This window comes from Palaemon carinicauda, chromosome 25 (assembly GCF_036898095.1).
Source record: "Palaemon carinicauda isolate YSFRI2023 chromosome 25, ASM3689809v2, whole genome shotgun sequence".
NCBI lineage: Eukaryota > Metazoa > Arthropoda > Malacostraca > Decapoda > Palaemonidae > Palaemon > Palaemon carinicauda.
In genome coordinates this window covers 53,885,830-53,900,829 of record NC_090749.1, presented here as the reverse complement: position 1 = coordinate 53,900,829, position 15,000 = coordinate 53,885,830, and the positions used below count along the sequence as shown (strand labels likewise).

The 15,000-nt window shown below is 36.5% G+C and overlaps 1 protein-coding gene across 1 annotated transcript in view; it reads right to left on the bottom strand.

Annotated features, from left to right (window-relative positions):
* LOC137619031 (uncharacterized) overlaps nucleotides 1-15,000 on the bottom strand; it is a 226,992-nt gene that overhangs the window by 6,337 nt on the left and 205,655 nt on the right. The window contains exons 13-16 of the mRNA XM_068349230.1: nucleotides 10,565-10,724; nucleotides 2,468-2,583; nucleotides 1,902-2,103; nucleotides 1,285-1,554 (exon numbers count right to left, since the gene is read on the bottom strand). Coding sequence (XP_068205331.1) covers nucleotides 1,285-1,554; nucleotides 1,902-2,103; nucleotides 2,468-2,583; nucleotides 10,565-10,724 — 748 coding nt within the window. The remainder of the gene's footprint in view (nucleotides 1-1,284; nucleotides 1,555-1,901; nucleotides 2,104-2,467; nucleotides 2,584-10,564; nucleotides 10,725-15,000) is intronic.

Here is a 15,000-nt window from a genome sequence, read left to right as displayed (position 1 = left end):
TCCTCACTGGGCTATTTTCCCTGTTTGGGGCCCCTGGGCTTATAGCATCCTGTTTTTTTCAACTAGGGTGGTAGCTTATCAAGGAATAATATATATATATATATATATATATATATATATATATATATATATATATATATATATATATATCATCGCCTTCACCATTACTTTACTAGTCCATTGCAGAACAAATGCCTCAAACATGATCTTTCACTTGCGTCTGTTTATGGTCTTTCTCTGTTAGTCCACCCCGTAAACTTCCTTAGTTCGTCGACTAATCGTCTTTTCCTTCCTCTGCGTCTTTTACAATCTCGAGGGACTTATTCTGATATTCTTAATGTCCATCTATAACCTGTCATTCTCATTATATGTCCATTTCTTTTACATGTGCCATACTACTCAGCCATAGAATCAAATGCCCGTTCCCTATCTCAGAGGGACAGTGAGGTCGTATTGCAGTGGAATCTATCAGATCTAAGAGGGGATTGATCACGGGAACTGACCAGTGGTAGGTCACCAGTAAGGATACTGTGATTTTATTTTGATTTTCATCAAGTAATTTTGGCATGAGGTTGCTACGCCCATACATTTCTCTATCCTGCTGTAACCAACAACGCCAAATAACTAATGATTATTATCATTAGCTAAGCTACAACACTAGTTGGAAAAGCAAGATGTTAACATCTCATTGGCTCTAACAAGGGAAATAGCGGAGTGAGGATAGGAAATAAGGAAACAGACAGAATGGTGTACCTGAGTGTGCCCTCAAGCATGAGAAATCTAACCCAAGACAGTGGAAGACCAAGTAACAGAGGCTACGTCACTAACCAAGACTAAAGTACAATGGTTTGATTTTGGAGTGTTTTTTTTTTTCTTACAAGATCTGCTTATCATAGCTCAATAGTCTCTTCTACCCTTACCAAGAGAAAAGTAGTCACTGAACAATAACAGTGCAGTAGTTGACCCCTTGAGTGAAGAAGAATTTCAGTTATGTTAGTGTTTTCAGGTGTGTGAGGAAAGAGTTGAATGTGTAAAGATTAGGCCAGGCTTTTGGGTGTATATGTAGGTAAAGGGAAAATGAGCCATAAGCTGAGGAATCCAATATAGTACTAAGTAGCCAGTCAAACGACCTAATAATTCTTAAGCGGTAGTATCAATAGGTCGCCAACCAACTACCTACTGCTCACATTACTGCCAACCAAGGCGCACAGATTCAACAGCACACATCCAGAGCATCTTCCTCGTTCTCTAGTAGAAATGAATAGATAAATGACTAAACCTAACCTCTGGAAGGGTGCCTGGTACAAGGCTGGTACATCGTTCCGTGGGGAAGCTCGAGGAGCGAGTCGTGCGAAGCATGGTGGAACTGCTGCGATTTCCCACGAGAGTTGTTCTGCGAGCGGTGGGCGCGGCAGAACACGATGGCTGCCACGACCCCAGCCAGGCCTATGGCCACAGCTGCGGCACCGCCTACGATGGCGTTGACAGGCAATCCACTTCCTTCTTCTACATCTCCGTCAGGTTGGAGAATGTCGCTGCTCGGTTCGTTGTTTACTGTTGATAACAATAATAACTTTATTTCTATGGATGAAACAAAATGAGTAAAAATAATGATATCAGCAATAAGGGTTTCTTTCATAGATGACTCAAAATTATGATTATTATAAACTACATTACCATTAATAGTATCATTTAGTACGGGTAGCATGTAACACAATAGTAAATTCTTGAAATAAAAACGGAAAATAATCTTTAAAAAACAGTGCATTATAAGTGACTTTCTTGAAGCTAAAAAAATATAGGAAACTTTAAAATCAGACTACTAAAGTAGTCTTTGGATGATGATGTTTAAACATATCCATAAAATTTGCCTCTAGGTTAACCTTTTAAATGAAACTTACAATTTATTGAGACCCTCTCAGGGGCGACTTCCTCCGCCTTTGGTGTGGGCGTCCTCAAAAGCAAGGTGGTCTCTTTTCCACGCCCTTTTTGTTGGCTGGCATACATGGCCAGGACGTAATCTCTCCCAGGGGAAAGGGTGCTCAAATTGAAGCGAGGCTTTGAGCTGTTCTTCGTCAGGATAACGGTGTTGCCTTCTCGTACCTGAAGAAGAAGAAGAAGAAGATTGTGGTGCATATAATCTATGTATGTTTGTTTTAACCTCAAATTTCATCGATAATAATTCCATTAACACCATTGCTACTTTTATATTTATCATCTGCCTTCCTCTTCTATTAATACTATTATTACAGCTACTACACTTTAATACCATCCACCATCTTCTAACAATTAATAATAGTATTTTCTACTACTACTATTCTTTGGCTATTAATGTCCATGTCAGCATGAATCACGAGTCTACAAGCCCAAATTGAAAGGGTGCTTAGCAAATCTCCCACTATGGACAGTAATCATGAAATCGACTTATCTACTTCCTCATTTGTAATGAGCTTATTTGAAATAATACCTCGATATGATACGTGGGAGTCAGTTTCTCTGAGGTTGATCCGGCTGAGCAAGTCACTGCGGCAGAATCGGTGGTCACTTCGTGGTAGGCACATCCCACCAGCTGACTTGGAGGCTCTGTAGTAAGGGAATAATATATAAATAAAAATATACATACACACATATATGTATACAGTATATATATATATATATATATATATATATATATATATATATGTATACATATATATATATATATATATATATATATATATATATATATATATATATATATACATATATATATATATATATATATATATATATATATATATATATATATATATATATACAGTATATATATATATATATATATATATATATATATATATATATATATATATATATATATATATATATATATATATATATATAATTATGAGTAATAAGAAAAGCAATAGGAATAAAAATGGAAGTGGGAGAAATGAAGAGGTTGAGATGTATGAGTGTAGTCACGAGAAAGACAGGATCAGAAATGATTTTATAACAGGAACAGCCAAAGCGGTAGAAGCATCGACGCAAATCTCGTGGCCTGGTCATGTTATAAGAATGGATGAGGACCATGTTTGTAAAAGGGTCGTGATTAAGGAGATGAATGGAAGAGGAAAAGGATGGCCAAAGTTCAGATGGAAAAAATCAAATGACTTATGCTTTATAAAGGACAAGATATGAGGGACAGAAGTAGTTGGAAAGCGCTGATGCGAAGCATCGACTGAACACAGAGGAAATGGTCCAAATAACGTATTTTCCCAATGGATACTTTTAACCATACCATTTTCAAGGAATATTGAACTTTTACCATTATCTCGTAAAGTTTTCAAGGAATGATCTAAACTTTATCCACGACAAGGAATGTTGTAAACCTGCTCCTTTTCTAAGGATGTTTTGAATCATATATTTGTAATCTGTTTTCAAGGGATGTGTTCAAAACTGATATGAAATAGCTGAAGACGAAGTTTTGTTATACTATTCCAGGCAAATAAAAACTAAGAGAACATCTTTCGCTAAAATATCCCCATGTTCAAGGAACATTTGGATCACACAGAGAACGAGAGAGAATTCTTAGCTCGAGTAATAACAACAAACACTTGTGAATAATCCATTAAAGAACACAGAACTTATACCGGCAACAATACTTCATGCATAAAAACGGTCCAATCAGACATCAAGTCATATGGAATCTAGTTATTTCCCACTCAGGCAGTTATGAGCCATAACTGTTTCCATAACAGCAAAACTAAGGAGCAAATAAGAGTTGCCGTAACAGGAAATAATTTTTTTTTTTTCACGCTTTATGTGCATCGCCAAGGATGCATCAAGCAGATTACTTTGCTTATGCCTCGAACAACGACGCCAAGGTTTTCTCTCTTTATGAATGGGTTTCATGGAGTATGGCAGTTTTACGACTTTGCCTCCGAGTTACGAAACAATAGGCATTTCCGAGTTACGAAACAATACGCATTTTCCGTTCAAAATTATTGCTCATTTTGGATTTACGAATTAAAATGTCATGATTGGTTTCGCTTTAGGGATTGGACCTTTTGGTGGAATAAATGTGAATTATGATTTGATATTAGTTTTTGATCAATCTTACCCAATTTTTTTTCATCTCATCAAACGCTATGTTAGAATATGACTGTTTAATGTTGATATTGCATTATTTACACTACTTTGACGGCTGTTTTTTCGGTCCCATACAACAGGGGAACCCTACTCTTGACAGGATCTCAACAAAAAATATATTCTATACAAATTATCATCTTCTAAATTATTCTATTTCCAAGATGGATTCGTTCATAAACATCCTTTAAATAGATTATATATCATTGTACAAATTTTTTAAATCGTCATCAATATTTACTAGTTCTCCTTTCCATATTAAATGATTATTGTATGATTCTAAGAAGAAATGATGGAGGAAGACTTTACAATTCGGTAGAAGAATTATCTGTCGTCAATGGCCGTTGATTTTACAACGCTCAAAGTAGTAGATGTAGCAAAATCATACAACTTTATCAATAAATATTTTTCTATGGTACTGCAAAGACAATAAGAAAGACAGGAACATCAAACTTCTGTTAAAATTCGCCAGCATGAGTAAGCCCCAACATCCACAGATAGCACTAATCTGTCTGACACATGTTTGTTTACATAAAACTGTCACTATACTCATAAAAGAAGAAAAGTAGCTGAAGTTTTAAATATATATATATATATATATATATATATATATATATATATATATATATATATATATATATATATATAATATATATATATATATATATATATATATATATATATATATATATATATATATATATATATATACAGTATATACATAAACTCCTAAACAACGAATGTCCAGCACATGTCATCTTTTTAAGCACTTCCCAATAAAAAAAAAAATAGAGACGTATAGTGTATATTACGTTTGTCTGAAATTATACATTCACATAAGACCATGATTTACCAGAGGATCACATTTTACTGTCGTAGCCCTGGCCTTTCCTTACATGTACAGTTGGACACAGGAATTCCTGGTACAACTCGCGTCTCTGTCTTTATCCCCGCTCACCACATCTGCTATCTCTCCCTACACTATCTGTTTGGTTACTTGTCACGCAGTAAGTGTGTATCAGGGTACACTTCCTCAGAGTGAGGTATGCCAGGAATTCCTGTCTCCAACTCTACCTCTAGGAAGAGATTCTTAAAGCATACATTTCATGTAACCTACAAGTTATACGTACTTCAACACACCTTATCATATCTTTTATAAATAATAATTGTCTAAAAAGTCTTTTAAAGGATTAACCTTATTTTGATGTTGGCATGCAGGTATGTAGTAATGATAATTGCAGATTTCAAATTCTATATATTTTTTTCTGTATAGAAAGTGACAGTTTTCTGACTCAGAGAAAAATAAATTATAAACTATGAGTGAGAACGAGGAATAAATAAGAATAAACAAAATATAGGAAGTCTGATGATAATAATGTTAATAAATTTGAGAGAGAGAGAGAGAGAGAGAGAGAGAGAGAGAGAGAGAGAGAGAGAGAGAGAGAGAGAGAGAGAGAGAGAGAGAGAATAACCAGATTACTATCCTCTGAAATAGGGAGTCCATTCCCGTAGAGCGATTATCATAAACTGATCAATACAACATTAACTCGCCCTGATCTGCCGTATAGGAAGAACACGCTCTTTTTTCTTCCTTTATTTTCATTGATGGAAATATGTAGATGGCTGGAAAATTAAGTGTTGTTCATTGAACAGTTTTCAGATAGGGATAACTATTTGACCTTGGCGTTAAGATGTAGCAGCCCCCAATAAAAGTCATTTTTGGAATAAAATTGAATCATTGAGCAAATATTACACCCACAGATATCTCACGCAGGTTCAATTTGAGCTGAGACGAGGGAGAGATAGATAAGGGATATCTAAAGAATTGTCAAAGGTAATGTCTTTATTCAAAACAAGACCCAAAATAACTAAAGGGTAATAAACCAGATATAAGCGAATGCAAAATTATATCTCTTAAATGTTTTTTTTTTTTTTTTTTTGCATAATATTGAATTTCAAATGGACATTAATGCAACATCTAGCATGGAATAATGAAAGACAGAAATAGGGACAAAGCAGTGAGAATTATATGTTAACAATGGAATATCAAAAATAAGTGGCAATATTAATCATATTAGTGAACGTCATATTAAGTAGGGTTTTTAGGATATTAAAAATTGGATAGAAATTACGGGAGGAATATTCATTGGCTGGATGCACGATCACTGAATACTTTAATAATTTGACTGAATACTGGTGTTAATTATGTAAGGGTTTACACTTTATGAAAGGTGGCAACAGAGAACGAATAGATAATTTGCGTGACATTTGTTAATATTTCGGATCAATCTCAAGTACAACGAACATTCTAACAAAGGAAGAGGGAAATATCCAAGGAAGAGAGTTGCAAGCAATAAAAGAGTATAAGAAATAATACTAACAAAAATAGACAAAGCCAGATTAGAAGGAATGCCCTTGATAATGTTAAAAAAAAGAGAAAAAAAAGAAAACTACAGAGGAGAGATTAATGAAAGTTTACGAGTGGAGAGTACTTTTGAAAGTAGTACAGCAACATCTGTGTACGACCGGCGAAGAAAGTACCAAAAAAGCCTCTTTAGGAAAAGGGAAACATTGGAGGGTGTGAGAAGGACTTGGGAGGGAGTGAAGAGGGCTTTGGAGGGAGTGAAGAGGGCTTGGAGGGGAGTGAGGAGGGCTTGGGAGGGAATGAGAAGGACTTGGGAGGGAATGAGGAGGGCCTGGGAGGGAGTGAAGAGGGCTTTGGAGGGAGTGAAGAGGGCTTGGAGGGGAGTGAGGAGGGCTTGGGAGGGAATAAGAAGGGCTTGGGAGCGAGTGAGAAGGGCTTGGGAGGGAGTGAGGAGGGTCTGAGAGGGGGTGAGGAGGGGGTGGGAAGGAGTGAGGAGGGTCTGAAGGGAGTTAGGAGGGCTTGGGAAGGAGTGAGGAGGACTTGGGAGGGCCTGGGAGGGAGTGAGGAGGGCTTTGGAGGGGGAAATGATGGCTTGGGAAGGAGTGAGGAGGACTTGGGAGGGCCTGGGAGGGAGAAATGATGGTTTGGGAGGGAGGGAGGGAGTGAGAAGGGCTTAGGAGGGAGTGAGAAGGGCTTGGGAGGTAGTGAAGAGGGTCTGAGAGGGGGTGAGGATGGTTGGGAGGGAGTGAGGAGGGCATGGGAAGGAGTGAGGAGGGTCTTAAGGGAGTGAGGAGGGCTTGGGAAGGAGTAAGGAGAACTTGGGAGAGCCTGGGAGGGAGTGAGGAGGACTTTGGAGGGAGCAAGGAGGGCTTGGGAGGGAGGGAGGGAGTGAGGAGGGCTTGGGAGGGAGGGAGAGTGTGAGGAGGGATTGGGAGGAGGTGAGGAGGGCCTGGGAGGGAGCAAGGAGGGCCAATGAGGGAGTGAGGAGGGCCTGAGAGAGAGTGAGGATGGCTTGGGAGGGAGCAAGGAGGGCTTGGGAGGGAGCAAGGGAGCAAGGAGGGCTTGGGAGGGAGCAAGGGAGCAAAGAGGGCTTGGGAGGAAGGAAGCAAAGGGGGATTGGGAGGGAGGCAGGGAGTGAGTGAGGATGGCCTGAGAGGGAATGAGGAGGCCCTGGGAGGGAGTGAGGAGGGCCTGGGAGGGAGTGACGAGGGCAGAGAGGGAGCAACGAGGGCTTCAGGGGAAGTGAGGATGGCTTGTGAGGGAGTGAAGAGAGCCTGTGAGAGAGTGAGGAGTGTGTGTCAGGGAGTGAGGAGAGTGTGTGAGGGAGTGAGGAGAGCGTGTGAGGGAGTGAGGAGGGCTTAGAAGGGAGTGAGGAGGGCTTGGAAGGGAGTGAGGCAGTGAGGAAGCCCTGAGAGGGAGTGACGTTGGCTTCAGAGGAACCTGTTAGAGGATAAAGATCAAGAGGTAGGCAGATAATTAGATGGCGAGATAAGGTGAAAGGTGATATGGAGAGAAAAGGTTTGGTGGAAGAGGAAGATGCCTTTGATAGAAAGCACTGGAGAGGACGCATCAGGCAACCGATCCCTTAATGTAGGGAAAACGGTGGGAGAGAAGAGTGAGGGAATCATTGGAAAATATATATGATTAAAGGAATGAAAACTTGCGATAGCTAATAGAAAACGAAACTACTGTCTTTGTAATAAAGAAAAAAAACATAAGAAACAAAAGAAACGCGAATATAATGTTCTAATAAAGAATGTTTACAATAAAACAGAGAAAAAAAATCTTTGCATTGAAAAAGGAACGAATCTAACTGAAAAAGAAGGCAAAGAAGAATTAATAAATATTATAAAAACATATAGCAAACATGAAAATAAAATAAGACAGTAAGAAATAACGAAAAAAAAAAGGATATGTGGAAACGATATGGCCGAACTAGATGATAACACGAGCACATGAACATCGCAATTAAAGAAATACTAAGAAATGAAAAATAGAGCGATTGTAAAAACCAATAATTACCACAAGGACTATTACAATAGAGGCAAAACCTGAGATTCACAACGAACTGAGGAATTCTGAAGAGAGTTTAGAAATGTTACTAAAATGAATTAGCAGCTGAAGAAAAATCAATAAATCTTTTTATAGTCTATATATATATATGAATTATCTGTTATAATGTTGTTATTGTATTTTAGGAATATTTCAATTAAATTTTTCATTATTACTTAAATCGTTTATTCATAGTCTTGTTTCCTTTCCTTACTGGGCTATTTTTTTCCCTGTTGGAGCCCTTGAGCTAATAGCATCTTCCTTTTCCAGCAAGGATTTAAGCTTGAATAATAATAATAACAATAATAATAATAATAATAATAATAATAATAATAATAATAATAATAATAATAATAATAATAATAATAATAATAATAATAATAACAACTGGAGGAGACCCAAAACAAAAAATATTGGATATAAAAAAATGACATATGGAAAAAGCTCTAGGTATAATAATAATAATAATAATAATAATAATAATAATAATAATAATAATAATAATATTAAAAGAGGAAATTAAAAAAAAAACACATGAAAAAAAAATATGAATGTAAAGTAGGATTAACAAAAGGAGACAAAATAAAACATTTATTTTACAATATTTTGTCATAAAGAGCCAAATTGATGAACATATAATACAATAGTGACTGCTAGAGCCTTTAGTAAGGTTTCCGACTTGCTAAAAAGGGAGACACTGATGGAAGTTATAAAAGAATAAAAAAATAAAAAATATAGAATCCCCCGAAAATCATAAATGCTATCTCGCATAAACCAGTGCGAAAAAAATGAATATTGATTTAGTGGAGGGTCTGCGAGAAATGGAATTTGTCAGTGGAATCCGACAAGAAGCACAGGATGAACATCACTGTGTAAGCTGGTCCCATGAATGTCAATGAACAGGGTAGAAGAGAAAAGGAGAATTTTAAAGAAGAATTAGCATTGACAGAGCCATTATGCTTTTGGTAGAGAGGGAACTATAGAATATGCAAAATATAATATTCAGCTCCTAAAGGAAACTAGGGACAAATTGAGCGTTAGAAATATACCAAGAAAAGGGGAACATTAAAAGTATATAAGAGGAAAGATACTTGGTCGTCTAGAAGGCAAAAGAGTAGTACAAAATATATTCTATTTTGGCATTGAACTGGATTGTAAGAGGAGTATATTCCAAACACAAGGAAATGGAATTTATTTAAATTGCCTCAAAACCAGCAAACCTAACATTGGCATTTATAAAGAAAAATAGTACTAACATGTTTGAAGGGCACTAAAATACCTTATAATTTATATGGAACCAATATAATAAATCTAAGAGACACTAAAGAGAAAATATACAAGGATAGAAAGTGGGGCATAATGGAAAATACCAAAAGCAAATAAATTTACAGGTATTTCATCAAATATGGAAGTAATAGGGAAATTTATGTAAACAGGGTATAGGTGGGAAGCTGGAGTGCAGAGATATGGAAAAATATAACATTTATTATACAAGGAATAGTATTTCAGAGCTGAGCAAGAATATATAACAGATCAAATAAATGACAAAGATGAAATAGAAGCCAAATTCACACAATGGGAAGAAGACTTTGAAAATATAGGGAGCTTAGAAATATACAGGAAATTGAATGAAAACTTTGAAGAACCTATACACTTGACCTCAGTTATATATTTTCAGATGCCCCCCCCCCTAAAAAAACAATACATGGAAATTAAACATTACATGAAAACACATAAGATGACCTATAAATTGGAATTTATACCTCTTTTGTTTCTTTGCCAGAAATATATAGAGGAGAGAAGTGAATTAACATGGCAATAACATTCATCTGAATAAGATAGTTATAAAATAATTTAGTTGGCAAAGTTTTATTCAGTGAAGATAAATTTTGATAGAAAAATCTATATCATGAAAAAACAAAATAAAATGAGATAAATAAACAAACATGAACACTTGGGGAGCCGTTGCATAGACTAAGCCTTAAACCAAATATCTATTAGAGTTATTAGATTTGAACTCACCAACTAAGGAGATGGAGAAGACGCAAGGATGAGACGACCCTCCAACATCATTGGTGGCGGAGCACTTGACCCATTGGTTCATCCCATTTCCAGACACGTTAGCAGCCATTACCCAACCCTCTGAGGACAGACCTTTGTCCTGGTGTCGTAGGGCCGATTCCTGTAGGGAAGAGAAGATCCATTACTATCCAGAGACGCAATGTGGATATACACTCAATTTTTTTTTAATGAGGCGCATTTGCACCGACTCGCAGCGGTGCCTTTTTAGCTCGGAAAAGTTTCCTGCTATGTGATTGGTTAAAATTATCTTGTCCAACCAATCAGCTATCATGAAAATTTTTCGAGCTAAAAGGGCACCCCTGCGAGTGGGTGTAAATCTGCCTCACTAAAAAGAATTGACTATATATACATTTTCTAGGTTGTGGTACCCTACTGTGAACGTCCCTGCATGGCGAACTGCTGGACTGGGATTGGAAACACGCTCAAGCTCGATAGTTTCTTGTAGTGTCTACAAACTCATCATCCTTATGAGCAAAGGATATGAGGTTTTGAGAGAGCCCATAGATCTAACTGATGAGGCATCAGCAGTCATTGCCTGCCCCTTCATGGTCATAACTTGGATGGAGACGGGCCTCGGGTGCTGATCATATGTATATATTATCAGTCTCTAGGGTAGTGTCACTGCCCCCTGCCTCTGCCATTCATGAGCGACTTTTTAACCTTTTAAGCATATATACAGTTTCTGTGTATAACGAAGATACTGAGGGAGGTGAGAGAAACTGTTTAGAGAAGCCGTCATCTACTCTAAGGCACAATGAAGGTACCTCATAGTCCCTACATGATGCTAGTGCCTAAGGTCTCCAGGGTCGGGGTAGGCATTTCCGACCCTCTCTTATATTACCGTTTTTTTTTCAGATGTATGGCACGAATATAAAGACAAAGAAATAAACAGAATTAGTGAGGTGCTCTATTATAAAGACCAAAATGTCAGACTTTGAAGTAATAAGAGGAGACAAAGAAAGACTGAATAAGGAAGATTATGAAAAAAAAGTCTAATGAGAGTATTACTAAAGTAATAATGAAAATGAAAAGAAACCAATCAAAGATCGCTTAAGTGACAGAATATTGTTTTTTGAAGGGGGAGAAGAAAGCAAACAAAATAATGAATTGAAGAAACACAAGCAAAAGACAAAATTACAAAAGGGGCCAAAACAAGACTGATAATGGATGAAATGGGCAAAGTGAAAAAACAAATCGACAATTACTGAAGTGACAAAGACAGAATAGTGGAGAGCACTACCGTCAACATACTCAACAATAGCAAAAGAATTATCCATAGCTTTATGTAAAGGAGGCAACAGCAAATATATGAGGAAACTCAAACTCTATGCAATGTATATATTACAGTCATTTTGGAAAATTGGCATTTAAAAAAATGCCCGGCCATAATACAAAAAGACAAAATTCGTGGTCACTTTGCAAAATGACCTAAATATCTCGACGTTTTGCAAAAAGGGCCAAGATTTTGGTCCATTTACAAAATCATAAGTATCATCGTTGGTAAGGTTATAAAATGTCCAATCAACAAGTAGGTTAGGTTAGGTTAGGTTAGGTTTGGTTAGCTACTTGCTGATTGGACATTTTATAACCTTACTAACAATGATACTGATGATTTTGTAAACGGACCAAAATATTGGCCCTTTTGCAAAATGTCAAGATATTTAGGTAATTTTGCAAAGAGACCACGAATTTGGTCTTTTAGCATAATGGCCGCTTATTTTGTAAAATGACCAATTCTCTAAAATGACTGTAACATATATTTTCCTATTTATTTGGTCTTGATAAAATATCTACGGGTATTGAACACCACAAACAACTACCAACAACTTGAATAAATATAGTACCAAAATATAAGTTACCGGTGGGAAACTTATGAATAAATGTGTTTGGACGAAAAACAGTCACCCTGAGAATTTTATTGCTCGGCACCTAACCTTTCCTCTGTATACAAAGCTGTTCTTGGGAAGAGCAACAAGGAATCAAAAACTGTCAGTTTTGAAAAAGCGACAGAGAACCAAGTCACAAGTAACAGAAACTGCAATAGAGTTGTAACTGTAACAAAGTAATGTTATAATGACATTTTGAAACGTTGTAAATTGTGGACTGAAGGGGAATTGGGTGGTTCTGGTCCTAAACCACGGCCTTTGGAATAAATATCTAGGACCTCATCTCAAGTACTAATGTTAATTATCGAATAATAATGTCAATTAACCCAATAGTCAAAATTAAAACTTTATGTTATTTCCATAGAGTTGTGTATAAATATTCCTTTCTGGATGGGGATACCTTAACGTGGTGAAAGGGTTTGTGTATCGTCATAATCAGCAAATCTGTACTAGTCTCCCACCATCACCAATCCACACTAGCCGGCGTGATGATGAAAATTGGCCAAACCCCAAACGTGAATAAAGATGTATGAGGGATTTGTCCAACAGTGGACTAGACACGTTTGCATTTGTTGTTTTTTTATGTATAAATGTAAATGGCAGGTAAATAAGACACAATTGAAAGAAACGTCACATCATATTACAGGGTTTTCATTGGTCATATTCATTCTTAACTCTATGGAGTTTTCTAACAGCGTTTGTTTTCCCAGTGCCTCAGATTGTCCCATCTTTTATTTGTATATTCCAAATTGAGCTAAAATACGAGTACCATTATTCATAAGAATGAAAGCTCTTAATTTATGAAAAAGATTTTCTGAGTTATTTCCTTTACAAGAAATTCATAAATAGATTCCTTTAAAGATTTTATAATTTCGCATTCATCGTTAAGAGTAATTCCTTGCCTCTGAAAATCGAATTTGATCTCAACTGTTTAAGAACATTACCAAAACATATTACATAAGATTTCTAATATCACAAGTTTGACATCACTAGCACCTGTGGAAATCAGATCTTTCTTCTACTGACCAGCTTCTGAATTCTCTCCTATAGAATCACTTCCCCTGACCTATATATTGTACGAAATATTGAGAGTATAATATTATCTTTCCCATAACTCTATAAACCTACATTGGGTTACAATTAATCTCAAATTTCTCATCATTTTCAAATTCCCTTGGAGACTTCTGCAATTTCTCTCTTCACATTTTTAAATCTGTACAATATTATCTGAAAACCCCCATTAATCCTTATCCCATTTACAACTCACTTTCTTAACCATAGAAAATCGTGCCTACATACACTGACCGTTATCAGACCTCTAGCATTGCACTCTATCCATACAGATTGAAAAGAGCAATTTAGAAGTAACTATACTCATATTTTGTTATCTTTGTAAACATACACATGAATTTGTCTATGCGAAGAAACGAAGTTTTTACACTGAAAAACTACGTATAAAAACCGCAAGACTCCATTCAAAGCGAACCGAACCTATTAGATAAATAAAAGAAAAAAAAAAAGTTTTTTTTTTTTTCGGTTAAGTTTTGCGTATCAAAAGTAATCATGAGTTTATAAGGGGAGTTTCTGAGATATTTTTTTTTCTCTGTTAAACTTGCAAGCAACTTTTTATCCAGGAAGGTAAAAGTTTTAAAATATATGTGGAAAGTTTTCAGCTAAAGATGATATTGCCAGCAAAAGGCATATCTTTTTAAATCTGTTCTCTGCTAATTACCTGAGAACCAGGAGCGAACTTACGAACGAGGTCGTACTGGGGAGATTAATATTATGACCACATTCCCAGTATTACCTGACCTTACGATCATTTCTTCTTTTGATATTCAAATTTCGACTGAATTTAAAGTAGTATTTAACCTTAAGACCTTGAAATTTAGTGTGACCTTACAATAGGACCTTTAACATCGTTATCCCTACTTTAAGGGGTCAGTTGCCTGATGCGTCCTATCCAATGCCTTCTATCAAAGTCATCATCCTCTTCTACCAAACCTCTTCTCTCCATATCACCCTTCACCTTATTTCGCCATGTAATTCTCTGTCTCCCTCTCAATCTTCTCCCACTAATAGGTTCCTCCCAAGTCCCAAGCCCTCCTCACTCCCTCCCCACCATCCATTCTCAACACATGCCCAAACCGTCTCAGTCATGACACATAACCTCTGTAATCTTCCATTCCTCTTAGTTCATCCTTTTACCATATTTCAAGCAGTGATACTCCCATAATCCACCTTAGCATTCTCATCTCTGATTTCTAAACTTTTACTTCCTCTTTATGTCTTATAGAGTCCCCATTTCCACTCCATACATTGACTCTAGTATTATCACTGTGATAAAGATCTTGACTTTTAGCTTGATTGGCTTTTTATTATCATCTACCACTCCCCCGCTATCTCCATCCACTTCCCCAAGGCTGATTCCATCCTATTCTCAACTTCAGCCTTATATACTTCCTTCTGACTTTTAGTAGATCCATAGTA